Source organism: Rhipicephalus microplus, chromosome 7 (genome assembly GCF_043290135.1).
Source record: "Rhipicephalus microplus isolate Deutch F79 chromosome 7, USDA_Rmic, whole genome shotgun sequence".
NCBI classification, from domain to species: Eukaryota; Metazoa; Arthropoda; class Arachnida; order Ixodida; family Ixodidae; genus Rhipicephalus; species Rhipicephalus microplus.
The window spans coordinates 85,123,443-85,150,238 of NC_134706.1; the positions used below are offsets into that span (position 1 = coordinate 85,123,443).

The 26,796-nt window shown below is 45.9% G+C and overlaps 1 protein-coding gene across 2 annotated transcripts in view; it reads right to left on the bottom strand.

Annotated features, from left to right (window-relative positions):
• Nucleotides 1-26,796, bottom strand: part of Nprl3 (GATOR complex protein Nprl3) — a 106,121-nt gene that overhangs the window by 71,269 nt on the left and 8,056 nt on the right. The window contains exons 9-14 of one of the 2 annotated variants that reach the window (XM_037431373.2): nucleotides 25,371-25,527; nucleotides 20,335-20,441; nucleotides 17,370-17,499; nucleotides 8,932-9,115; nucleotides 5,204-5,387; nucleotides 175-1,330 (exon numbers count right to left, since the gene is read on the bottom strand). In XM_037431373.2, coding sequence (XP_037287270.1) covers nucleotides 1,174-1,330; nucleotides 5,204-5,387; nucleotides 8,932-9,115; nucleotides 17,370-17,499; nucleotides 20,335-20,441; nucleotides 25,371-25,527 — 919 coding nt within the window. In that variant the 3' untranslated portion in view covers nucleotides 175-1,173. Of the gene's footprint in view, nucleotides 1-174; nucleotides 1,331-5,203; nucleotides 5,388-8,931; nucleotides 9,116-17,369; nucleotides 17,500-20,334; nucleotides 20,442-25,370; nucleotides 25,528-26,796 lie in introns of those variants that run through there. The other variant, XM_075869403.1, reaches the window with a different exon arrangement.

The following is a 26,796-nucleotide window of genomic DNA, read 5'->3' on the forward strand; positions in this document are numbered from 1 at the left end:
TGCCGGGCTATATGTACACGAATACACTGCACCATACCACAGTCTTTCTATCTGTCGAAGTAGACTGACCATACTTTCGCTGAGTCAGCATGTTGCAAAACATGCACAATAGGAACCAAGCAAACACGCCTCTGGACTTAAATTGAATGCACGTATGAAATTGTAGCAAATGAATAACAATAGAGAACAGTTTTATTGTTTGGGAGAATGACATCTCATATTTCCCCGAGCCTTCATTAGTTGTGTCAGTGTAAACAAAGTGCTTTAGGCAACAGTTGTCAAATACTAGAAAATTTCGTGAAGGTTGCAACAATCCACATCCACCTTCGAGACAATGTTTCTTTACTTTAAAGAGGCCATGAACTTTAAAGGGTCAATCAATAATTCGTGGTTTTCAGAAAAAATAAAATAGGAGTAAAGGGTCTACTGCACCTAAAGATATATGAAAAATGGACTGTAAAAGAATATTTTGTCACAAAATAAGCTTAAAAAGTCACCTGCTATAGCCCCCGTCTGCAGTCAGTCACCAGCATTTAGTCATGGTGTCTGTAACATCCCGTCGTGCATGCAGCGACACCGTCATCTTCCATCAAGGTTCCAGCCTTTGCTAATCGTTCATTTCAATGCCAACCTGAACAAATCTGAAATAGCTTGACCACACCCACAGCTGAACGTAGAACTTAGCCATTAACTGGAATGCAGAAGCTCACACAGCAGGCAGCTTGTTATATCGTGGCTTACGCGTGCTTCACTGCAGCCAGGCCCTCAGATCACTCGAGTGTTAACAAAGATATGGAATTACAAACTAAGTGCACGAGCAGATGCACTAAAATTTCACCAGCTTGTCTGTGAATGTAGTACGATGACCAACCGACACAACACCGATTATGATCGGAAATTTGGTGTCGTGGCTTCTAAAGTGCGTGGTTTTGCCCGACAGATAGTTTCGGAAATATTTGGCACGATCTACTTAAAAAGAAAAAAACAACAACAAATGAGATGGCCCAAGAAGACATTCTGCCCTGTCAGCATTTATCAGCCAACGGTGAATAATTACATTAGGTCAAACGAAACACGCCACTCGAAGCAGCGGAGCCGAAGTTTCACCGACAATGTCCAGAGGCCAATGCTTGGGCACACTCTTTGAAAACAAGACGCCTAATAACCACTATGTCAGCTGTAGAACACTGCTATTGTGGGATCTTCATGCTGCACGGTGAAGAGCACCTCGCGAAACTTGTCCAAAAGGGCTACGAGGTTAGATCGACGCACATTCTCGTAGTACATGATCTCTTCGAGGTGGTCTTTTCCCTTGAAGCGCGGGCACAGCCTGAAACAAGGAGAACCATTCGTTTACTTGCGTCATCAACACCTCAGAGAGCACACAGCGATGCCGAAGATAATTTAGATTAGATTCTGGAGTCTTACGAGAAAAAAATCCAATAATTACAACCTACCATTGAGTCTAACAGACAGTTAGGCTGGGGAAAGAAAGCATAGGGAATACTAACTGCTCATTCTAACTGTAATGTATTAGTTATGAAGTAGTTTGAAATGAATTAAAATTAACGAAACATCAACCTTTCTGTAGATGAGATTCAAACTCACAACCTTTCAGTTATGCATCCATTGCTCTACGAATAAAACCAATTGACACTCCACGGATTGAGTCTTGATGCCCTTCTTTGGCATGCATGGGTTTATAAGTCAGCCACCAGCTCGTAAAAACATCACGTGCCGCAGCTTGCCCTCTGACAAAAAAGAATGTTTCACACTCATTGCCTTTGCTATTGGCGACCCTGGCTCCCAGGTATTCAATGGACAAAAATACTCAACGAAGTGGACAGGGAAATGCCTGGGGTACTGCTTTCTTTTTTTGTCTTTCCCTCTATTCTTTGCATAATGCAATGCTCCCTCCTAAACTATGTGTTCAGTTTTAGGTGGCAGCCATCCCTAGAACAATGCGTTAGTGATGAATCAGCATGGCATCTTTGATGTTCTATCCAGAATTTGCCAGCCTCTATAATGGCCCAATTAAAGGACTACCATGCGATGGTTGAAGTGCAAGTTAGGATTGAAACTTTCACCAAGTCAAAATTTTACTGAAATGTGCAATTCCTGCTCTCAATCTGAAGCGTTGTCAAGCAGATTGCTTTTAGTAGGCCAACATTAAATACGTATTTAAATTTTTTGTTTAATTTGCTGGTGTTCTAGAAAAGGTTTTCAGAACACCAGCCTCACACGTCAGTCAACACAAGCTTTGCTTGAACAGAGTGAACGAACCATGACCATAACAGATGCAAGAGACAAGGCTGGTGAAGTGGGTTTTAGCCTGTGTGTGGAGAACACGTAGAACATAAAGCATAGCACATTGCGGTGTAATCTGTTTCTATACAACGCTTGGCTTTTCAGTGCAGAGACAAAACACTACAGGTGAACTTCAAGTGCTCCCGTCACTTAAACTGCAATGAAATTTAAAGCATAGACTACCGTATATACTCGCATAGCAAACACACTTATTTTTTCCTGAAAAATCGAAGCAAAGTAGGGGGTGCGTTTAGTATGCGGGACAAGTTTTACGAAAAAGTTTTTGGAGACGAGCAAAAAATGCAGTAAAGCAAAAAAAATGTAGGTAGCTTGACGTACACTGTTTCGAAATGGCTTCTGTGTCGCACTTCACTCATCTTCGGTGGTCGACGGCGCTATCTTCTGCAAGCTGCCCCGCTCCGCTCATGCACACCATGAAAGCATTTCGCGGTTTTTTTTTTTGCAATCTTTTGTTCAGTGGTATCTGCTGTAATCTCGAGCTATGATGCACTTTGCAAACTCTGTGGTAATATCGCACAACAACCTCATCGACGATGTTAACATTGTAGCAAGTAATCATCATTGCAGTAAGCTACCACTGAATCCCCAAAACAAACCATCAGTAGCAAGATTAACAACAAAATACAGTCACTACCACGCTCTCCGCATGAGAAGTGACTGTAGAATAGGCAGCCTTGGATTCCTTTAAGCACGTGCGGCCGGACAACGAGTATATGAAGAGCAAATTGAAACCGAAGCAAGGATCAGGGGTGCTACCAATCAACGGAAATTGTCACGCTCTCTTCTGGACCACAACAATTTTGTCTGGTTTTCCAGATACTTGCGACACGATGGCCTTTCGCGACAGCCATGGCGACAGCAAATCCTGCTGCCGTCACCGGAAAGTAGTGCGTATGTGGTTGGTCTTCAAGGTTTTCTGTTAGCACAAAGCATCCTCTAGTTGACATGGGAAGTTTCACCACTTTCACCAGCCGTGTACTTGTAACCTGCGATGTCTTTTCACTCGCACTGTTCGTGAACTCCACTGCGGCACAGATGTAAATAAAAACAAGACGGTGCGCGTCAGTGGACGAAGAGGGGGGGGAAGAGCGAACTGAGAAGGGTCAGCATTATGAAAATGAATAAGATGCAGAAGGCAAAGAGGCACCAGCTGTCGATTCGCAGTAATGTAGCGGAAGAATGTAGGTAGTGCGTTTATTACGTGGGAGAAAAAACATCCGTATTTTGGCGATTTAAGTTGGGGGTGCGTTTATTATGTGAGTGCATGCATTACGCAAGTAAATATAATACACCCCAACAGTGAGCCTGTAATTAAATTATGTGTGACACTGGAGCTGTCATAAACCCTAAAGTTGGGTTTCTGTGTAAGAATATCTAAATAACAGAACACTTAAAATAAAATGACTAAAGAAACAAAGTTCTTTCCCTTTTTTCGTAAGCAAAGAACCCACTTCTTACTTATTTGTGAACATCTTGCACTTGGATAAAGGTTTAGTGCATATCATACATGCACTATTACAATTTTCTTCAAAATTATCCTGTCCTAATAATATTACTATTTTCATTAACAGTGCCTAAACCAAGAAGTGGTATGACTACAATAACTCACAACCAAATTTAAGTGTTGGGTGTGTTTTACAGAAGTGATATACAGCTATGATGGCAATTGATTCAGTTAAAGGGACCGACAACCAATTTCACTCAACACAGTTCTTTCATGACAGAACATTAAGTTCCCCATACGTTCTGTCTGTAGCTGCAGCAGTGGTTGATTCAAAAGGCATCTGGTTATATTATTAGCAGTATTTTTTAGTGTGAAAAGCACCTGAACTGTACGTGAAGTGACAGTGATGCAAGCACCACTCCTTGCACGGTGCCCAAGGCTTCGGTTTCACAGGTGAGGGTGAAGCTGTGGTTGACCACCTTCACGTTGACGTTTTTTCATTGTTTTGGAATGTAAAAAGCAAGTAGAACAAGTCTTCCTGAAGTTCATCACCGCATGGGATCTCTTTACTGCCTAGCGAGCTAGACACTCATGGCCTCCGCCATTAGTTCTGGCTGAGCGTCACCGCATGTAATTTCGGAGGCCGTGAGGGGCTCTTCGTACTTTTTCAACTAGTCTGCAGGTGCCTATAGGCCCTCAGCTAACAACCTTCATGGTGCCGCTCCATGAGCATCGTGTCATATGTCATCCGAAAATGGAGCCACTGTTCTGCTCCGTGCAAACGAATGCATATCTGCATGTTTTCGTTACAAAAGATTATAACGAAATAGGTGCTGTATTGCATCGCTAGTATAGAGAAAATTACAGTAAACTCTCGGTAAACGAAACCTGAAGGGACCAGGAAAATGTCTTCCATTTAACAAGAGTTCCGTTTACTGAGAAACGAACATGGTTGCAGAATACAAGCATGAAACAAAGCATTTCAGAGGCGGCAGTTCCATGCAGTAGTTCCGTTTAACAGGTTGTCGTTTACTGAGAGTCTACTGAAATAGCGCACACCAGTAAAAGCTCACATTATAGAAACATGTGCGCATTATCTTTTTCGCTGCCATAGGTGCCAAAACTAATTTTCAGTAAATAAAAATATAAACCTACGTTTATACAAAAAACAGCTTTAGTTTCATACAATACAATAGACACTCTTTCCGTTAGTGGGTTATCTCAATTTGTGTTCTGAGCATTTGGGGTCCCTTTAATTAGTCAATTATTCAGTTTCATAGCTTCTGCAAGTGATTAATGCCTATCATAATCCCTCCGTCTTAGGTAGTAGATCAATACTTTATTCTACAGCTATCATTCTTCAAGTTTCACACCTCTAAAGCAAAAAAAGACAATGAAGTAACTGACACAATGAAGCTGCAAAATGAGCACCTGAGAAAAAGCTTCCGGTCTTCGAGGTTCCGGTAGGCAGGCACCCTGGCCACAGCCTCCTTTTCATCCCAGGAGAGGGCAAAGCGACCGTCAGACTCGGCCGGCGAGAGGTCTTCGTCGGAGCCACACTTGGAAGACTGGCTCGACTGACTCGGGCTGCCGATCATAGAATCTTCGCTAACCACTGAGGAAATGACGACAGAATATAGATTAGTGTCGACTATAGAGACGTAGGTAGCTTAAAGGGAGGAAAATGCCGATGCGCATTCACTCTTAGGGCTGCTCACCCTCATGTCAAAGTCAATCATGTATTATCTAAAGTCAGTGCAAAAAGACAGAGAGAAGGGAGAAAAGCTAGGCCTGTGCAAATGTTCTAGTGCTTCAAGTATTTAAATGAGATTACTTCATTTAGGTTTTCAGTACTTCTATGTACTCAAAACAAAAAATAGACATATTTTGCACACCCACCCAGAAAACTTGTTTCACTGCAGCATGCAATCACTATGCCAAGAAACGACCTAGTATTCATAAAAAATCTCAGCTGCCATAAAGCCATACTACATAGTTAATGGGAGGTGCTATTCTAAAAAAAAATGTTTTTTTAGTCTATAACCTGGTGCAATTAATTTATTCCTGTTTGCATAGATTTTAGTAAGTTGCACAGTTTTCATTTAGTACCGTGACAATGTATAAAGTATAGCTCTTTTTGAGCACACTTTTTTTGGCCCTAAATTTTATGGTTATGAACCGCTAATGGCTCATATTGGTCCTAAGTAATTGTAGAACCCAAATAACTAACAATACAGTGTGTACCAGACACATTAATCAACAAGAAAAATTCTAATGTGAGAAGTCTTTAAATGCTCAGACCATACTGATTGTTTACTTTAGGTTCACATTTTATAAAATGTTAATATAGGTGATATCAGATTCTAAAATAAAATACTTGCACTCTTCCCACATTAAGGAATATGTGGGAAAATTTTCATCCAAATCTAACCGACAGAAGTACAAAAAGCACGACGTCTAATCTCAAGAAGTTGCCCACAGTTGCATCTTGAGAAAAACACATTTTAAATGCAGAAATGAAAGCTCATTCATGTGCCAAACATATGGCTTTTAAAATGATTTCTTCCATCAAGAGAGTTTGAGAATCACGAATATGGCAGAGCTCAGTGGCAAGAAAGATGAGACCCCAGGAATCCAGTTTCTGCACAATTTCGAGGTGTCTCCAAATCATCTTTGCCAGTCAAATGACTTTTCTTGAGGAAAGTGCGATTTCAGTTAAGCAAGTCACTTTGATATTGCATAGATAAAAGGCAGTGTCAGCGAAGAGACCCTATGGGGAGGGAGGTTTCTGGGTCATCCCTTGCCCTCCCATTTTTTTTAGCAATTTTCGTGTGCTGCCCATGAGCAACTGAAACAAGGTGAAGGGAATGTGTGCCCTTAAGGGGAGGTGCGGGTCGAAAAACCGCGATTTTTTTCGAAAAAGTCGATTTTGTGTTTTCTTGCGTTTTGTATTTCTCCAAGCTTTCTCCTTAATATATTAAAAAATCAAAGCTGAGAATCAGCTAGAAGTTACCGAAAAATACAATTAAAGCACTCACGGTGGCTCGGGAAAGTGCTAAGTTACCCGATTTTCATGCACGCGGCACTTCGCTCTAGGGCATCGCCGGCTCTCGAAATTTCGCGGGCATGTAGGCCTAACCCTCTTCTCTCAGAGCCCGCTTCGGCAAAGCGACATTCACACTAAAGATACAAGAAAAAATCGTTTTCCCACAGCATTCTAGCGTGGCGACTGGGCGTTCGAAGTCACGTGGTATGATCGGAGCCCTGCCATTGGTTGCGAGCATTCCACCGTGCACTCGGATGCGAGCGCTTTCTTCGTTCTCCTGCTTTTGCCGAGACGTCGATGAACACAACCCCCCCGAGTTATTATTTCCGCGCCATGGATGCCGGCGAGAGACGCTACTTTCGTTCGCAGAAGTTCATTACACGGCACCCCAAACGCAAACAGTGAGCACTGGCGAGAGGTCCGTCTGCTGCTAGGCCTAGCCGCGGCAGCAGCGACGCACCCGATTTGGATTGTTCGAGCTTTATTCCTACTGTCGATGACTTCGTCAGCGCTTCAGAGTGAGAGATAAAGATGTTCGACGACTAAAGCAAGTGTCAAGACGAACGCGGAAGCACATTTATTTGTGAGACCGATGCGATGCAGAACCTCGTCAGTGGCGTAGTATGCTCCAACTGCGGGCGGTGCGAGCTGTTTATTTGAGTTCAATATGCCAGTCCTTATCGTCACTTGCAAGTAGACGATAAGGACTGGCATCGCTTTCGAAACTTTAGCGCCGAAATGACGCATGTGCCGCAACTGTTGTTTCGACCATGTATGCGTCAAGCCACGTGTATCAGTCATGCAGTGGAAGCGAGGAGACGTCCGCCAGCGGCAGTGCACGGGACAGCTTCGCTGTGAGCGTGAAGTCGGTGGTCGCACCGCGTGCAATCGGCATCGGACACGAGCAGCTTGTGCGGGTTTTGTGCAATCATTGGTGTTAAAAAACCGGTGCGTCACAAGAACTGCCATTAGCAAAAAAAAAAAAGTGCATACCGCCGCCGAAACCTCGAATGAGCCCGAGAGCAACGGCCCGTCGCCGCAGTACCGAAAAAAAAAAAAAAAGCCCGTCGGGAAGAGACAGCTTGCAGTCTGGGTCCAATATATAGTGCTGGGTTATTCTGAGACTGTCACCTTTATCAAGATAGCTTTGCTGACATTCTCTGTGAATTCCATTCACATTGGTTGAAGAGTATAGTATTAAACATGTTTTTGAACTTTCAAACCGCTTTTTCTCAGTTCCTCATTTTTCGGCATTTTTAGAGCTTGTGCACTATAATTTGTACGCTTTGCGTAGTCGGATTGCAATGAAACTTGGCATACTTAAAGTTTAACATGTCCTGAATTCAAATAAACAACTTTCAGAGGTCTCGAAAGCATATTCAGCTGGATAATTTCAGGAGCTTGTTCTTTGAGTATGGTAAAACTCAAATTCAGCATTAGAACTTTTTTCAGGGCCGGCACACAAATGTTACACAATGTTTCTTTGCTTTATTGAATTCTGCAACTCATTAGGAGCAACATTGGCTATTTTTTAGAGCTTTCTTGTGCTTACTATTGTTGCCTAAGCTTGCACAAGAAAGAATTGTTTTTACAAATGCATGGTCTGCAAAAAATTAACTAAATGAGTCATGAAAAAAATAAAAGCAGATTTGAAAAGAGGAGCTGCAACGCTATAACTGGTGAAAGTTTCATTGAGATGTCACAAATATCTGAAAAATAAGTTTTTCGAGGAGCATCTCCCCTTCATACAAGTAAGGTCTTTTACAGCCTGATTCATTGATTGCGCTCACAGTAGTCATAGTAAAAATGGCAGGCTGGAACTTGTATCTTGTGGAGAAAACTTTTTCTGCTAAATTAAAAAAAAACAGCATGATCATTATGCAAGTTTATACGGTAGTACACTCAAACCTCATTATAACACAGTTGCGAGTTGCATAAAAATAAGTTCGCTATAGCCAAAAATTTGTTACAAAGGTTTATTTCTAGTGCTGTATCTATTGCAAGACTTTTTCATTTACTTTATTAAAATCAATAATTTGTTACATCCATATTCGTTATATCAAGGTTTGAGTGCAGTTCACTGTTAAAAGAACCCACGAGTACCCCCACTGACCTGAGCCACTGAAGTCGGATTGGCTGGTGGCCGGTCGGTGACTCAGGTGAGGTTCCGACAGGTAAGGCCGAGACCCGAGGTAACCGTTGCTGGGTTGCTCGGTTGGCACGAGGTAGACGTAGGTGTGCAGCTGCATCAGGATCCTCTCCTGAAGCATCCACACCAGAATCTGCACCAGCTGCTTCTGCGGAGCAACAAGCACGATGCCCATTAAGGTACTGCAACCGAACGTTGCCTCACTCATCTGCACCTTTACAGAAATTGCATCAACATATGACGGAGGCACAAACTCTATTAAAAGAGTACTGAAGAAAAATTTCTGCTGCCGAGATCTTCTGCCTAACCGAGAAACTGGGAGCTGAAATCGGTAGACACAGCCTTCATTTCAGACAGAAACTTGCGGGAAACAACGATGCATGCATTTTTTTTTTCACAAAATGCCGCATCTAGCAGCCACGCCATCAACTTGAGTAAGGGAAATTTCATGTCACCAGAAATAGGGGAGCCAACGATGCCAGCCATCACTTGCATTTTTCAACCCGCTCAGCTCCTCCTATGGTTCCTACAACCGCTACGAACGGCAGAGGCAGCGAGTAACACTCACGAGTCGAAGCGAAGGCCCTGAAGATTACCGCAAAAACCGAAGTATAGGCCGGACTGGAATATAGGTTAACCCCCCCAAACTTTGAATCTCCAAAAAATATTCTTTAAAATCGCAACGTATCGCGGCGCACCCTTACCTTGGTAAATATGCGACACAAGTGGCTGCACTGTGGAGACATTTCTTTTTATTTGGACGCTAATCTTATGCAGTTAAGTAGCAGAAGACCACAAAGTGCTATCACTCAGACCCGTCCGAACTCAAGTCAGACGACATCTGTCTTTCACCAGTAACGTCCCAGAGTGCATCGTCCTCCACTCCATCCAATGCGTTACTGAAGCAGCATTTGCAGAAGGACGAAAGTACGCCATGTCAGCGCAAAGCCTATCCGCTTCATAAATTGGCGCACCCATGATGATGAACCCGTGAATTGCGCCCTTGTGAGCCCAGAGTCCCGCGCTGTCTCAGTAGCTTCCACACGGATGCACTCCACTATTACGGGTAGCGACCTTGCAAGCAGCTCCCGGACGAATTCGGACGAGTAGCGTTTCTAGTTAGGGGTGCACTGCAGTCCTAGTTCGTCCATGAAACAAAGTTTTTTTTTTGGTAGCTGCAGGATGTGATATGCGCTGCTTTTGGTTAATCCAGTATTGGATGCTTTTCTCCGATGCACTGAATTCCCGTTGTGCCGCCAAGTTGCCGTGCGCTTCGGCATACTCAATAACTTTTTTCTTAAAGCCCATCGTAAAACTGCCATCAACTGCCACTCATATTTGAAGGAAATAGAAAAAATAAAACAGTTAATTGGCAGCAGATAACCAGGAACAAATGGTATTGCTAGAACACTGTAGGCCTTGCCTAGCCCTACGGTATTACTGCTAATGCTCACAATGGTACAATGTACTAGAATATACTGGGTAATGAATTCAGGACATAAGCGCTCTATGTGGTCGCTTGAAGCGGCGAGTGTTGACAGGTTCCGCAGGTGTGTGGTGGCGCTGCGGTAGCATTGGCTGTAAGCAAGCCCGGTACAGGGCAGCAGTAGAGATGGGCAACTAGAAGCCACAAATTTGGCTCTTTCACTCAAAGAAATAACGAGGGAAGAGTTCAAGTGGAGCACCAACTTTCCACTGTTTATTCTAAAATTACTGCAGCGCAATATATATGCAAAGGAATGCACGGACAGCAAGGCACACAACGAACAAATAAGGCTTAGTGCAACGCAATACATAGGTATACATGTGTGCAAAAAGACAGGCCCACATCGATCGGACAACATCCTAATCAAAACCTGCGATCCAAGAACGTGCTCTCTGCCTGCAAAGGGAACAAATAATTGTCACAAACCCTCGTGCTTTTGCCTGAAGAGCTTCGACCAGCTCTCAAACAGTGGTGTCCCTGCTTTTCCTCATAACTAGAATTTTATTTAGCTACAGCTCGCACTAGTGTGAATTGCGGTGAGCCTGCAAACGTGCCCCATCTTTACCTTTTATAGACAGCTCGTGTTCCCACGCACACTCATTCACGCACCTTCTCATCTGGCCGGCATATACAGTCAAATCTCAATAATTCGAACTTCCGGTTAATTTGAACCCACGCTGTGGTCCCGTCAAGGCTATGTGTATTTCAATGGGGAAAAAACGCCCTGTAATTCGAACATACAGGCACTTGCAACAAATAATTCTAACATACCGCGCTCCGAAAATGCTCTCAGCACCACGCCCGATCTTGTGGCGGCACCTCCAACACCTCAACACTGCACGTGAAGGAGGAAAAGAAGTAAAGAAAAGTCTACGGCAGAATGTTTGCTCTCTCTCAAATGCCAATCTACGATGCGCCTGTGCCCTGCTTCTCCCTTTTCCGTCCCTGCCATGTAGAGACCCTTCTCCTTTCAACACCGCGCACGAAGAGAGAGAGAGGGAAAAAGCATAAAGCTGTCGCGGTGTGTTGGCTCTCACTCTAATGCCGGTCTCCTTCTCTCTGCCGAGAAACGCTCCTCCTTTCTTGTCATATTCTGGCTCCGCTTCGGCTGCGGCGCAGAGGATAGCAAAATATCTCAGTAATGTTTGCTGCATACACCCCCTGCACCCCTCGTGTGCACGCCAATGAGAACGATGCAAAACTAAAGTAGGAGTTCCGCAGTTGTTCGATATTTTGTATGGGCTGATGCTGCGAGAAATCTCAGTAATGTTTGCTGCATAAGGTAATGATCATTTAGCACAGCTCATGTTTGAGAGCACGTATGCCAACTGAGCTAAATTTGGGCATATCGGCATTGCGATTGGTGCATCTGAAGCCCCATTCTTATGACGCGTTGTTCCATGCGGGACGATTTCACAAGCTGCTATACTCGCGGACAACTTTTCCTGAAAATGCAGCGAAGGCCACATAGTTATATTGCGCATATCTTACCGCTGCTGAACTTAAATTGTGTCCTTATTTTCTAGGCGAGATATGAAAAATAAAGCATTTTTTCCATGTAGTTTTTTGTCGCAAGACACAGCTCACATCAGCAAGATATTCAAATTTGTTTAAACCTATTTGTTGTCACTTTGCGGTTTTTGAACCTGCTAGAAAGCCGCACTTTTTATGTGTACCTCGAACACCAAGCGGCATTTGCGTCGAAGTGAAATGCTGGTCACTCGCAGCTAGCCCTTTTCACGTCGACACGAAATGCATAAAATACGAGACTATTTAACACAGTCATACATGCGCAGATGCTTCGCCTAAGCAGCTTTTCTTTCATTACCAATAAAAGTTGTCCACGAGTCTACCACATCTATGTGTGCCAGATTAGAACGGAAGTTCCAGTGAGCAGCCGCAACTATTTACGGGGCATGCACCGAAATACAGGGCGACAATTCTATGCTGTGTTGCAGTGCACCCTGCCAGTTTCATACAGCCCATGCTTTGGTGGCGCCACCTCGTGTCGTCAGCGTGACAAGCATCGCTCGCGGTTGTTCCCTGAGCCCACTACCCAGTATATTCTAGTACGCTGTAATGATGGCAATGGAGGCTTTCAACTTCAGCTGCCCATTGATGCGAGGCTTCCACATTCTTTCCAGCATAACCGGCATACAGTCAAACCCACTAATGACGACCCCAGATATAACGATCTATCGGTTATAACGACCATAATTTAGTGCACTTACGGTTTTCCGACACTGCCCTTTGAAACAGACACATACAGCGAACATTTTTCAAAGCCTTCTGCTTTCCCAACAAACACTTGTGTTATGGTCACAGTAAAAATATGGCACGTACAAAGCGAAAAAAAAAATGTTATGAAGACACTCTAAAGCATCTGACATGCGGGCACTCTCCCCGCAGCAGTTTACTTGCGGCAAAGCTATCGTAGACCACTGCGAGCACCACACGCAGATTTCAGACGCTGCGAGCAAGGTCGCCCACTTCGCAGGCTTTCTTTCACCAGCAGAACGAAAATGGGGAAGAAAAAGAAATGGGAGGCAGCATGAAGACTTCCAGTCAGCTTTCGCACGGCGAACTTTTCTGGCACTCTCCTCAGCATCTACGACAGCCGTCGATTAAATAACGCCTTCGAACACAAGGAGCCATAAATTCGAGAAGCGATGACTTGTTATTGCATAGAAGTTCACGGCAAGTTGTGCCAAAGTTCACTGCCCCTCTCAGCTTGCCGACACCACAATGTGCGGCAAAAGATTTTCCGCCTTTCGGTAATGACGGAAACCAGTCGAGATAATGACTTCCAGGCGGTTGCGGCAGTGCCTTGACAGATATGCATCAGAAAAGAGCGAAGACGAGATGGCTGGTGGTAATGAGCGGGCCATTTTGACTCATTGCCGGCAACCTTATCACAGTCATCTGCAAATATCTGTTAAGAGGAGTGACGGCGGTACAAGCACGTCAGATGCCACTGAGCGAAGCTGCGTGCCTGCGTTGCTTGTAAAATTCGTATTCGTTGTGTTAGACTAACAGGTTACTCGCTGCACCGGAGCATGATCCGAAGTGGAGCAAGTACAAAGAGTGCAGAAACGTGGCATGCATTGGACTACACATAACCTGACATGCGATGGTGAGAGACGAGTAAGGGACGCGCTGCCTGCAACTATAGCCAGGGATGATTGGTTCGACGTGGCGGTACTAAGCTTCAGTGGAACGGCGCAAGTGCATTGCGAACGTTGTTTAATTTACGCCTAAGCAAACGGGTGTCACTTAACATGCGGAAAGCCTTAACTTGTCAATGGAGGGGTTGTTAGCAATTTTCAATAAATATACACAGAAAACGGTTTGGTCGCTACGTGCATGCTTATATACAATGAACTACTGATATAACAACCACTTATCGAGGCACTTTCGAGTTTGTTATAAACGGGTTGTACTGTATTACCACATGATTGTACTGTATTACCACATCAATTAACACATGATGTACTTCATGAGGTAACTGTTTGCAGAAGCTTGTTCAAATGTATGGTGCTTCTTGATGTGTGATCCCATTTCCGCATTTTTTTTTTTCAATGTTTTTGATCTATTACTGAAGCATTATCTACTGAGGCATTTTGTGTTCTGCTTTCATTTTTGTTTTGCTATGTCCATGCTCATGTATACTTTTTCTAACCACTTCCTGTATGGGCCCAAACAAAAGCCTTCAGTATTGTTAAATAAATAAATAAATAAATAAAGACAAGGATCGACTTTTCATTGAGTTTTTTTTTTTATTTCAACCTATACTCCGGTACAGTAAAATAACAGAGAGCTGAGCTCGTTGGTAAGTATTCATTCTAAATGACTGGGCATGCAAATCTGGACACAAGAAAAAGGTCAAGACACCGCAAATGCAGACATCCCTCTTGTTACGAAGAGAGGCCTCGCCGGCCTCTTGGGCAGCGTGTCTTGAGGGCCAACGGACTGGGCAGGAATCATCCAGGCAGTGACAGGGAAACAAAATGGTTATAAGTCGAACCTCGATATAACGAACAGGGATATAACGAATTATTGGCTATGACGAACTACACACAGAAAGTATAAAGAATTACATGTATTTTGGCATTTTTATAGCGAACGAACTCAAGCGCGCACTGGATATACCGAATTTCCTGGACCGAAATACGAGCGCTTCGGGAGCGTACGTTCGGCTTCTCCGCAGCACAGCGGCAGTTAGGCGGACCCGCGTTTGCATCCGATGCGCCTGTAGCGCCTTACCCGGTGTAGCGGCGTAGACGGCAAACGACAATTTTTTTTATATGGCTTCCGAGATCGGCACGGTTCGCTCTCTGAAGATACGGATCTCATGCGCCTGACGCGCCGGTAGGGTGGAGCGGGGTTGACAATCAACGGCGTGGACGCTCGCATCAGCAGCATCAGTCTGCACGCCGCCATTCCGGGCTCTCGGTTGCTTTGTTGTTGAGTGTGTGTGGTGCTTCCTTCGTTTGCACGTTTTTTGTGGTGCTAGGCGGTGTTGCACACCCTCACCATGGCGCAAAACGTGAAGAAACGGACTGCCTTGACGTATGCGACGAAACTGGAAATTATTCGGCGTGTCGAAAGAGGAGAAAAGAAGTCGGCCGTGGCTGAAGCTCTAAAAATACCACGAAGCACATTGAGCACGGTGCTGAAGCAAAAAAAGGAAATTGTGCAGCAAGACGGCGGAAAAAATGCCAACGCACGTCGTATTCGACCCGCTGCCTTCGAAAGCGTCGAAGAGTGCCTGCATAAATGGTTCGTCGACGTAAGGGCTAGGAATATTCCTGTGTCGGGGCCAATGCTGCAGCAAAAGGCTAGAGACTTCGCGTTCATCCTCGATGCCAAAGATTTTAGTGCCAGTGCGGGATGGCTGCAACGATTTAAGAACCGGTACGACATCGTCGGAAAAGCTGTCATGGGCGAAAGTGAGTCGGCGAACGCCGCAGCGATGGACAAGTGGCTGAAAGAAGAGTGGCCTCAAATTCGTGCCAGATATCAATCAAAAGATATCTTTAACGCGGACGAAACGGGCCTCTTCTGGCAGATGCTGCCGCGCCAAACTCTGGACACCCGCGGGCAGAAATGTCATGGTGGAAAGCAAAACAAAGCTCGGATCACGGTTCTACTTGCCGCGAACATGGATGGTTCGATAAAGCTTCGTCCATTTGTGATCGGCAAGTTCAAGACGCCGAACTGTATGAGAGGCTGCCGCGATCTACCAGTCACCTATGCTTCCAATCGGAAGTCATGGATGACACGAGAGTTGTTTGGGAAATGGTTAAGGGAGTGGGATACGCAGCTTGGGGATGAGGGCAGGAAAGTGTGTCTCCTCGTCGACAATTGCTCGGCACACTCCGCAGATGTTCCATTGAGCAATATCGAGCTCAAATTTCTGCCACCCAACACCACCTCCAAGCTCCAGCCTCTAGACCAAGGTATCATTCGCGCCTTCAAAGCGATATACAAGCGAAGGCTCATCGAGCGGCTGCTGATTCGTCTTCGAATGAACGAAGATCTGAAAATTGACTTGTTGAGTGCCATACAGATGTTGAAGGCCGCTTGGGAGAGCGTGAAGAAAGAGACGATCGTGAATTGCTTTCGGCACGCTGGCCTCACCGTTGGCACCGAGGCGGCAGTTGAAGAGCCCACTGAAGATGTTGAAGGCTCTGAAGAGGATGTCGAGCTCGACGAAATGTGGAGCGATTTTTCGCGGTTGGTGGGCGATGCGTCGGACACGCTGACACTAGACGACTTTGTTGGCGACCACGACGAGTCAGAGGCGGTCGCCGAACTGACTGACGTGGAAATCGCTGCGGAGGTGACACGCCAGCGAACTGGGATTGAAACCGCGGAAGTTGATGCCGTCTCCGAAAACATTCCGCCGCCAACTTCTAGCGAGGCTTTGGCTGGTTTGGCTCTGGCGCGGCGCTATTGCAGTACGATGGAAGGCACCGGGCTCAAGTTTGTGGAATGCCTCGACATGGCAGAGCAAGGCATTATACGGCACGCCATCAACCAAAAAAAACAAGCCACGCTGCACAGGTTCTTTTCGCCTCAATAAATGTATTTTTGTTCAAGTAAGTGTCTTGTCAATTCCTGTCATGCTGCCGACCTATTCACACCAGGGTCCGGCGATTTTTTGGTGCAGTTTTGTATAGCGAATTCGGGCTATAGCGAACTATTTTGCGAATTTTCCGGAGTTCGTTATAACGAGGTTCGACTGTATTTACAATGTATGTACAGAACGTGGACGAGAAAGCCTTCGACGCTAGATGTGCCGGTTTTTTATAGCCGCCGAGATGCTCGAGGAGGAGAAAGGCACCGCCCACTGTTGGATGCGCGTAGCGTCTCCGAAAGCGTGTCTAGCGTATTTGTGGGGCGCACCAAGTGTCTGTGAAGGATGCACCCAGTGTCTGTGACAGACGCACTCTGTGTCTGTGTGAGGGGCGCCAGCACACTCATAACACTCTGAAGACTGGGGGCACATTTCAACGCCTTTAAGGAAGGGAGAGCGGGATGTAAAGAAAAGGTGGACAGAAGGATGTGGCAGGACGGGAAAACTTGCACCCTGCATTCGCCACGGTAACTTGGATGTCATGCATGCAATCATGAGCAGTTGCTGCATGCTGACAATCCTTCAAAACTACAGCTAACTGCTCAAAAATATGTGCAATAAGCACTGTTTATCGGAACAGTCACATCTTTCGAGTTGTGATATTTGGATCATATTTTTGTTCAATTTTTATCCGGACATGTTAAAAGACAATTACAGTGTTCCCTCTCATGTTGCTCAGGACTGTACATGTAGCAATATACAGACATTTCAAGCAGAGCATTAAACACAGCGAAAGTCTCAAAATAAACGCAAGTGCAAACTAGATGTAACACCTACTCGTTCATTTTTCAGGTCCATGGGGTCATTCATCTGGGACAGCGAAGTAGGCAGCGAGAACTTGGACATAAATGCTGGTAGCGAGACTCCGGGAAACATCTCGGCAAACCTCTCATGCACCGGAGACTTTCTGCAGGCAACAAAATACACCCGTATCAATAGCTTTAATATCCCCTTTACAGCAAAGCTCCAACAAGAGCATTGAAAAATTTCATTTCGAGTTCCACACAATTCGCCACATTCATAAGCATGCAATCAAGGCATAGGTTTCTCTTGAGCAGGAAGTCTTAGATGTACTGTAAACTACCTAGACCTCAAATACGCACCAGAGCGTTGCGTACTTCTTTGAGCTACAGTGGTGACAAGGTGTCCGCTGCAGAAGAATAAAAATTTGAGACAGTGGAGCACCGTGTGCACAGAAAGCCATCAGAGCTTTTTGTGCCCACGAACATAGGGCTTAGCAATACCTTTTATTTGTGTGAACATTAGGCCACTGAAAGGTATCACGCGAACATGCTTACATCACTTGAAATTCCTTTTGTGCCCTTTTCTCTACTGACCTGAAGGTCGCGGGTTCAAATGCCAGCCGCAGAGGCCGCATCTGAATGGCTGCTTGCATTTCCGGACATTTTAAAGAATCTCAGGTGGCCGAAATTTTCAGAGCCCTCAGCCTTCCATTATGGCATATCTCATTATCATATCATGGCTTTGGGATGTCAAAACCCAACAATTATTTTATTAGTGCACTCAAACGTTATTACGAAAAAGTTCTATCTTACAAGAAAATAAGTTTGCTATATCAAAAAATATGTCATAAAGGTATATTCCTAATGCTGTATCTGCTGCAAGACAATTTTTTATTTACGTCATTAAAACCAATCTTTTGTTATACAGTCGAGCTGCTTATAACGAACCTGAGCGTGATGCGGCATCCGTTCGCTGTATCCGAACTTTGTAGTAAATGAAACACAGCTTTTAAAAAAAGTTATGAGTGAAAACACAAACGTTTTTTGCCCCCAAAAGTCCGTGATGCACGTGTTTTGAAGAGCAGAAGTGATGAAGGCGGTCTCGAGTTCATTTAAAACGGCAGGGTGCTCGTTCACCGAGGCCCGCCGTATAAGCTGCATGAGGCACTGGCTCCAAAGTTTCGTCCTTTTCGCAATCCGATTCCTCCAAATCACTCTCGCCACGTACTTCATTCATAATGCCCCGATCCGTGCATGGTTTCGCAGTGTCGGCATCATCATCGGCCATAATTAAACCATCGCAACAGATGTCCCACCCGCTCTCCCAGGTTGGAGTCGACGACGTGCTGCCACAAATCGCCGCCACAGTTCAGAAGCTTCAGGCTCAGCATCGGGCCTGACGTTGACGAAGTCGGCCTCGCGAAAACAGTTTCACACGCATGTAGTCCTCACCACCGCCCACGAAATATTCACCATCTCCACAGTCGAATACCGGGACGCCAGAAGTGGAAAGTTGGCGGCCAGGTGGTCAACAGCTATGCACAAGCGCTCTGCAACGCGGCACCTAACGCACGGATTACGCTCAAGCCTAGAGGTCACACTTTCGACGTTTTGTTGAGCAGCAGGAAAAAGCGTGCTAGTCCTCCCATCGGCCATCGTGACCACACACGCACACCAAGAGTGAGCAAGACACGCACACGCGACACACATGCCAGAACGTGTGGAACAGCTCTGGGCTCGTTTCCAGTCAGAAAACGAAACTGATTCAAGCCAGCGTGGCGGGCGTCGCGGAGCGGTGGAGACGGGCGAAGGGGTTGTGATAAAGAGAGGAGAGCAGACTTGCGAGAGAAGGGCAAGGAGTTGCGATAAAGAGAGGGGAGGATGCGGCAGGAGGGCGACCTTGAAAACCAAGACACATGGAAAGGAGGCAGGTTGGGTAGCTTGCTTGAAAGGTTCGCAAAACTCGCACGTAGAAAAACTTGGAAAGAGTGCCGGCGCACGCAGAAGTCAAAGCATGGCCACCTGGATCGGTGCGCGCAGCGGCGTTCGAAGAATCGGCGGCCGTGGTGAAAAAAGCGTTTTGTTGCGCCGGCGGGTTTGCGTGGCCCCACGAACTTCGATATTTCGGATACGTTCCGCTCAAATTAACAGCTGTTTTCGTGCTTCCACACGCGTGCAGAAGGCATGCTGAGCCGAGTGCGAAGTGAGCGAGAACAAGTCCTAAACACGAAACGAATCGCTAATTACCAGAGTCAGTGGGGTAGCGTATGCACGTGCACTAGACGCAGACTATCAGATACAGTCGGTGGCCGACGATGTTGGCAAATTGTCTGGTCACTTCAGGCCGGCGACGTCAACAACAGTACCAGCGATCAAAAACAGCGTATATGGCCTACCGGTCTTCGAAAGATCGGTGGCAGTGTGAAAACACGGGTCTCGTCTGGTGATGCGGGGTGCTCAAAGTAGCGGGGGGACAAAGGACGGAGGGGTGCGTAAAAAAAAGCAGTCGGGGCATGGAGGAAGTACACAACTTTCCTTCCTCCATGGGTTGGGGAGGGCGGCAACTAGAGGGTCGCGGAGGCAGGGTCGGCGTTTAGCGATAAGAATGTATGGGCACCTCGCCGATGCCTGATCGGTGGTCAAAACTGCTTTCCCGGGAAGTCGGCAGACCGCTGACTTCGTTTGCTGTAACCGATCAGCCGTGCTCCGAGAAGTTTGTTGTAAGTGCAATTTTGTGCCATTGAACCAATGTATATCTTCACGGTCACGCGGATATGGTTAGTTTTAAGCGAAAAATCATTTTAAATGGGGCCGTTGTATGTGGGCTTGACTGTAGTCGTAGTCTTTATGTTGACGTTTGAGTTTATTTATTTTTTTTTTCTCCCTCTAGCATAGGGTAGCAAACAAGGAATAACCTACATAACCTCCCCATCTTTCTTTTTCTTCCTCTGTACACCAAGCAGACAAGCGAAAGCAGCAGTATTATCAAAATTACTCACATATTTGTCGGTGCATTGGGAGCAAGGACGTAGCAGTTGCTCTCGCACAGAGGGTAAATGATGGTGGCCTTGGCCCAGTAGACTAGATGAGCTGACAGCTGAAATACCTGCGGTAAAGAATATTTCCATAAACAACCCCGACAAACACGGTCCATTGACAACGTTCAAAAGTAAATAAATGGTACAACATAAAACTTAATGCACTTTCAACACCTGATGCACAGTAAAACACTGCTACTTATCTATACTCGGCGACAACTTTCTGTGGCAGCACAGCGAAGGCTATGAAGGCCAAGCATGCCCTTTTTTTACTACGCTTCTGCATGTAGTCCACGAACGCTAACGCCTATATACTTCATATCATTAGGGAAAATATAAAAAGAAAAGATATAAGAAGTATATTCAAAATTGTTTGCATTGTTAATAGAGAACTTACACAACGCATAATTTTCGTTCTTTGTATTTTCTATATTTCTGGTGCGATATGAAGAACTTTATTAAGGTCCTGAGGATCAGTCCAGGCCTGATGCTGGCTGCTCCCACGTCGGTATAGAGAGGCCAAGCCCCTCTGCCGCCACACGGGCTCTCTGGACGTCCCTGAGTTGTGCCATTTCACCTTCTGTCTGCCTCGGCAAACAACGATGGCATCACTTGGTTGCAGCATATTCACATCGAAGCATGTGAGCAAGCAAGAATGGGTGTTTATTAGGTGACCTGTGTTCATTGAGCATGAAGAAAGGAAAACAGTGGTGCATCATTAAATATTTTATTTCCCGCAGGTTCAATCAGTGAGAAAGAATACGAGTGATATCAGCGAATGCGGGACTCTAATCGTTATAACCACCTTGAAAGTGACACAGGTGACGTGCCAGTCTTCAGCAGGACCAGCAGCTTGAAAGCAAAAGTGGCATTGGAAACTGTACATCAAAGCAATGACCCCTTTCCTAAATTGCATTGCATACGTGGTCGGCATTACAGTAGCCTAATATTGTTGGTTTATAGGACCATGCAGAAGATTGCGTACTGTAACACTGCACCCGTCGACGTCTACGGTAGGAGTCGTTCTTTGCGCTTTGCGATGACAGCGATTTACAAGGACAAAATTACCAGTGCAAAGCTTCCTTGGGCAACAGATGCATTCTTGTATATTATTCTAGTAACTGTGCAAAACCAGTGTTCTTGGCAGAGTAAAGATTGCGTTTTATCCGCTTCAATTTACGAACGTCAAACACCCGCTCATGACCAGCCATGGCCAAGATTTTCGCTGCCCATCGATGCTTTTCCGTGCCGTTAAAAAATAATGCGAGCGTGTGCAGAAATTTCTTGCGTCTCCAAAGGAAGGAAAACAACGAAGCCAACCCATTACGCACTAAAATTTAGGAAACGATTTCTTGCCTTTGCGTTGGTTTTCCAATTGCCCAGTTCCTGCTCAGCCATGCTTTTTTTTTAATTAAATAAATCTGAACTCTTCAATAAAGCTTCTTGTTCTTTTCCGAAAAAAGAAAATGAACATTTTACTATTGTTTTTCCCAAAAAGTGTAACGTTTATTGCATGGTGCTCATGCGAAAACGTAAGTACAGTCGAGCCCACATATAACGGCCCCACTTAGAATTAACTTTCGCCTAAAACGAACAATATTCACGTGACCGTCAAAATATACATTGACTCTATGGCACAAAATCGCACCTACGACGAACGTCTCCGAGTGCCGCTGATCGGTTACAGCGAACGAAGTTCGCGATCTGCCGACTTCCCGGAAAACCGATTTCGACTACCGATCAGGCATCACCGAGGTGCCCATACATTCTTATTGTTAAACACCGATTCTGCCTCCACGCCCCTCTAGTTGCTGCTCTCCCTGATCGCTTTTTGTAACGCACCCCTCCATCCTTTGTCCCTTGCTACTCTGAGCACCCTGCATCGCCAGACGAGGCCCGTGTTTTCACACTGCCACCGATCTTTCGAAGACCGGTCGACCACGTACCCTGTTTTTGATCGCTGTTACTGCCTGGAGTGACAAGACCATCTGCCAACATTGTCGGCCACTGACTGTATTGTATCCGATAGTCTGCGTCTAGTGCACGCACGTATGCTACCCCACCGACTCTGGTAATTTGCGATTCGTTTCGTGTTTAGGACTTGTCCTCGCTCACTTTGCACTCAACTCAGCATGCCTTAAGCGCGCGTGTGGAAGCGCGAAAATGGCTGTTAATTTGCGTGAAACAAATCGCAAAATATCGAAGTTCATGAGGCCACGCGAACCCGCCGGCGCAATAAAATTATTTTTTGATCACGGCTGCCGATTCTTCAAACGCCGCCGCGCGCATCGAACGAGGCGGCCATGCTTTGACTTCTACGCACGCTGGCACTCTTTCCAAGTTTTTTTACATGAGAGTTTTGCGGACATTCCAAGCAAGCTACCCAACCTACCTCCTTCCCGTGTGTTTTGGTTTTCAAGGTCGCCCTCCCGCCGCATCCTACCCTCTCTTTATCGTACGGAGGAAGGAATCTTTCATTCTTCTGTGCTTTATCGCAACTCCTTGCCCTTCTCTCGCAAGTCCGCTCTTCTCTCTTGATCACAACCTTTTCGCCAGTCTCCACCGCTCCGCGACGCCCGCCACGGAGGCTCAAATCAGTTTCGTTTTTTGACTGGAAATGCGCCCAGAGCTGTTCCACGCGTGTGCACGTCTTGCTCGCTCTTAGTGTGCGTGTGTGGTCATGATGGCCGACGGAAGGACTAGCACGCTTTTTCGTGCCGCTCAACAAAACGTCGAAAGTGTGACCGCTTGGCTTGAGCGTAATCCGCGTGTTAGGTGCCGCGTTGCGGAGCGCTTGCTCATAGCTGTTGACCACCTGGCAGCCAACTTGCCGCTTCGGGCGTCCCGGTATTCAGCTGTGGAGATGTTGAATATTTCGTGGGTGGCGGTGATGGCTACATGTGCGCGAAACTATTTTCGCAAGGCCGACTTCGTCGATCGTTGGGCCTGATGCCGAGCCTGAAGCTTCCGAACAGGACCACTGCGGAGGCGATTTGTGGCAGCGCGTCGTCGACTCCGACCTGGGTGAGTGGGTGGGACATCTGTTGCCATGATTTAATTATGGCCGATTACGATGCAGACACTGCAGAACCGTGCACAGATTGGGGCATTGTGAATGAAGTACGTGGCGAGAGCGATTTGGAGGTATCAGGTTGCGAGAATGACAAAGCTTTGGAGTCAGCGCCTCATGCAGCTCATGCCACGGGCCTCGGCAAACGAGCAGCCTGCCGTTTTAAATGAACTTGACGCCGCCCTTATCGTTTTTGCACTTCGAAACATATGCATCAGGGACATTTTGGGGCAAAAAAGTTTGTGTTTTCACTCGCAACTTTTTTTTTTAAAGCTGTGTTTTATTTACTACGAACTTCGGGATACAGTGAACGGATGCCGCGTCACGATCAGGTTCATTATAAGCAGGCTCGACTGTACATGTTGTATGCGCTTGCAAAACCAAAAACTAAATCGCCCGCAAACGAACTACTTAGCGTAGTAACACATGAGTATTAGCTTCGCCCACATAGCTTTAGCCGTGCTGCCACAGAAAGTTGTCGCTGAGTATAGATTTCACCAGAGCCCAGGAAGAGCCATGACAATGCCACAATGCCAACACTAATTAAAGCCCATAAACTTGACTTCAAAACATCCAGTTTGTTACCTAAGCCTTGTTTTCTGAAAACGCCAGAGCAAAGGCATGACACTATGATTTGATTGATTGAATAATTGATTGATTGGTTGTCAAGCTGGAAGATATTTATGAATTCAAAAAGAGGAACGATGAACCTGGCAGGTGCCACCAAAACTGACTTCCCTGTTTCCACATATAATACTATAGTACTCAATACTAACGCGATAGCGTTAGAGAGCTCGTGTCGCAAAAACTTCGCCGTCAGTGTCGGCCCCGCTGGCTCTGAGCAAAAAATCGTCAGTGAGCGAAAAAGCTTGTTACAGAGATCACCGCGGAAGGCCCCTACTTGTCCACGCGTGCGCGCGCAATCACAGTGAAAAAGCCACTCATTCAAAGAAAAAAAAAAGAAGTGCTCAATGTCATGAGGCGTGATCACATGGTTTCTTTGCCCTTCCCACCCCTCCCTACTTAGCTTCCAGCAATTTCGTTGGGACGAAAGAAGAGAGAATGCAATTGCAGCATGTGACAAACCTTTATAACTCCACTCGCACTGGACGAATTCTTAAAATTTTTGCCGCATAGAATTCGTGAGCCATTAAGCTCTTCTACTGAATTCATTCCATGGTTACTTGAAGAAGTGTTTCAAGGCCCCTTCAACGCATTTTGTTTGACAGGTGTCACGTCAAAAACGAGCCCATTCGGCGATTTGTAGGCGCATTTGGGAGGCCTCAAAATGCTTCAAAAAAGGCCAGGATAGTGCAGCCATTGCCACTAAAAACACACAGAAACTTTCAAATAGCTCTAAAAATAGACAACCATGTCCATCTAGTGGAAAACATACCATGCCTTTTCAGAGGTGTTGATCAAGTAAACAGCAAATACTAGATAATGTGCTGCCATCTGTGAGGCATTATGAGACTTTTTATGGCCTCTGAGATGGCGAGCGCACCACGTGTGCTGCTGTGTGCATGTGTGCGTGCACGTGTCTGAGTGTATATGTAACAAATCATATTGATAAGTATGCACTTAGCGGTTGAAGGGCGCACTAGGGTCCGGATATCGCTTTCGGGTTGAACTCTTAAGGGCGAAGCTTAAGGGTCCCCCAATTTTTAGTAGCAGCATAGCATTCAGAGTAAAAGGAGCTCAGATAGTGCATGGCAGCAACAAATACTTCAGCGATATGTCACTGAATGCTTCATTTTTTCATACTGCCCGCTGCGCTGTAGTGTCAGGACCGGTTGTGCATTGACCGCCACGTTGCAGTTCACATAGAGCGCAACAGTACATCACAAAGACAGGTGGAATGGCAATGTATTGCAATTCCTTCAACAAGCTCCATTAAGTTTCAATGATGACAGAACTCCACACATACCTGCCGTAAGGTAAGATCCGTATCTGCAGCTAGTTGTACCAGGCTGCGCATGGGGCTGGCTGTGTGGATGAGTCGGACAAGCGCGGATGATGCGTCCGTGGGCAGAGACTCTACCAGCTCCCTTGGGTCCACCAAAAGCAGGAGGGCATGGTATGGCCTGAAAAATATGGAAAGGCCTCAAAGTTAGCTTACTGCTTACTCTAAATTATTGGACATGAATTCAGCACCTGCTATTTTTCATTTTGTGCTTGCATTCAGTCTTATTTTGTGCTAGCATGCCTTAGCCTCTTGATGAACTCCAGCCCACACACCAAGCAAAATGCACACAGATGTGCTGTCATCACATTATACACACACGAAAAAGCTTGCATAACATTTTCCTATTAAAAACTGTCATGGTGGTCGAAGAATTTGATAAAGTGAGGCAAAAACATACCAATCTGCATGTATTAAATCAACTTCCACTGCCCCTGCAAGGGAGTGCTGATAAAGGTAACAATCAAATTTCAAGCGCATCCACTGGCACGGCAAAACTAAAATCACGAAAAGGCGTTGCTCATCGGCATCGCCGCAGGCTGCGCTGATGCTAGAAGTCAGTTCTGTTTATCCTCTCTCAAGGAGGTAGCACAATCATTTCCAACACTTCTTGCAAGTCCTAGGAAGTGGCAGCAGCTACGAGTGAGCATGCATTGCCATTAAGGAGTGAAATTTCAAGCAGAGGATCAAAAATGTACATGTACGGCAAACACTGTATAACCGAAAATTTGCGCTGCACATGTATGCCGAATATTCAAACCATCTTCCCAAAAGGAACTGATGGGATGCGAAGCAGCCGCGTTGCACACAGGTGGCGTTACGAGATGAATGGCGCTAACACGGGTGCTGCGGTGAGCACTGGAAGATTCGTTTGAAGCCATGGCTGGCGTAGGTCTTGCGACGGCTGGCACGTCAGGTTTATTGCGCGTGAGCCTATGTGTCGGCAGTGTAGCGCACGGCGGTAGCGGCAGGTGTTGCGGATGAACGGACAAGGCGGCAGCTGCGGGCTCTGCGGCGAGCGTGCAGCAGGCGAGGGAGTGAGTGACGTCAGCGCGCACTGCAAGGGGAGCGTGACGTCAACGCGCAGCTGCGCTGTGACCTACTTGGCACCCCTCCAATACCTGTGGCGAGGGAAGTGTGTTGCGACGTGTTTTTACGCATGCATGGAGGGACAGTGTTACACAGGTTAGTCAAATCTAAAACACTCAAAGGACTAACGCTCATAGATTCAAGGGGTGCTCCTGAATCCTAGATTACTTACTGCAGAACTTTGACAAACAAATTGAAACGAACCTTCACAAAATTCACAAAAGGAAAGATTATTACATGTGACTGTGCTTTCAAAAGGCACACAGTAAAATCCGTGGCTAACAATGATAGAGAGTCAAGG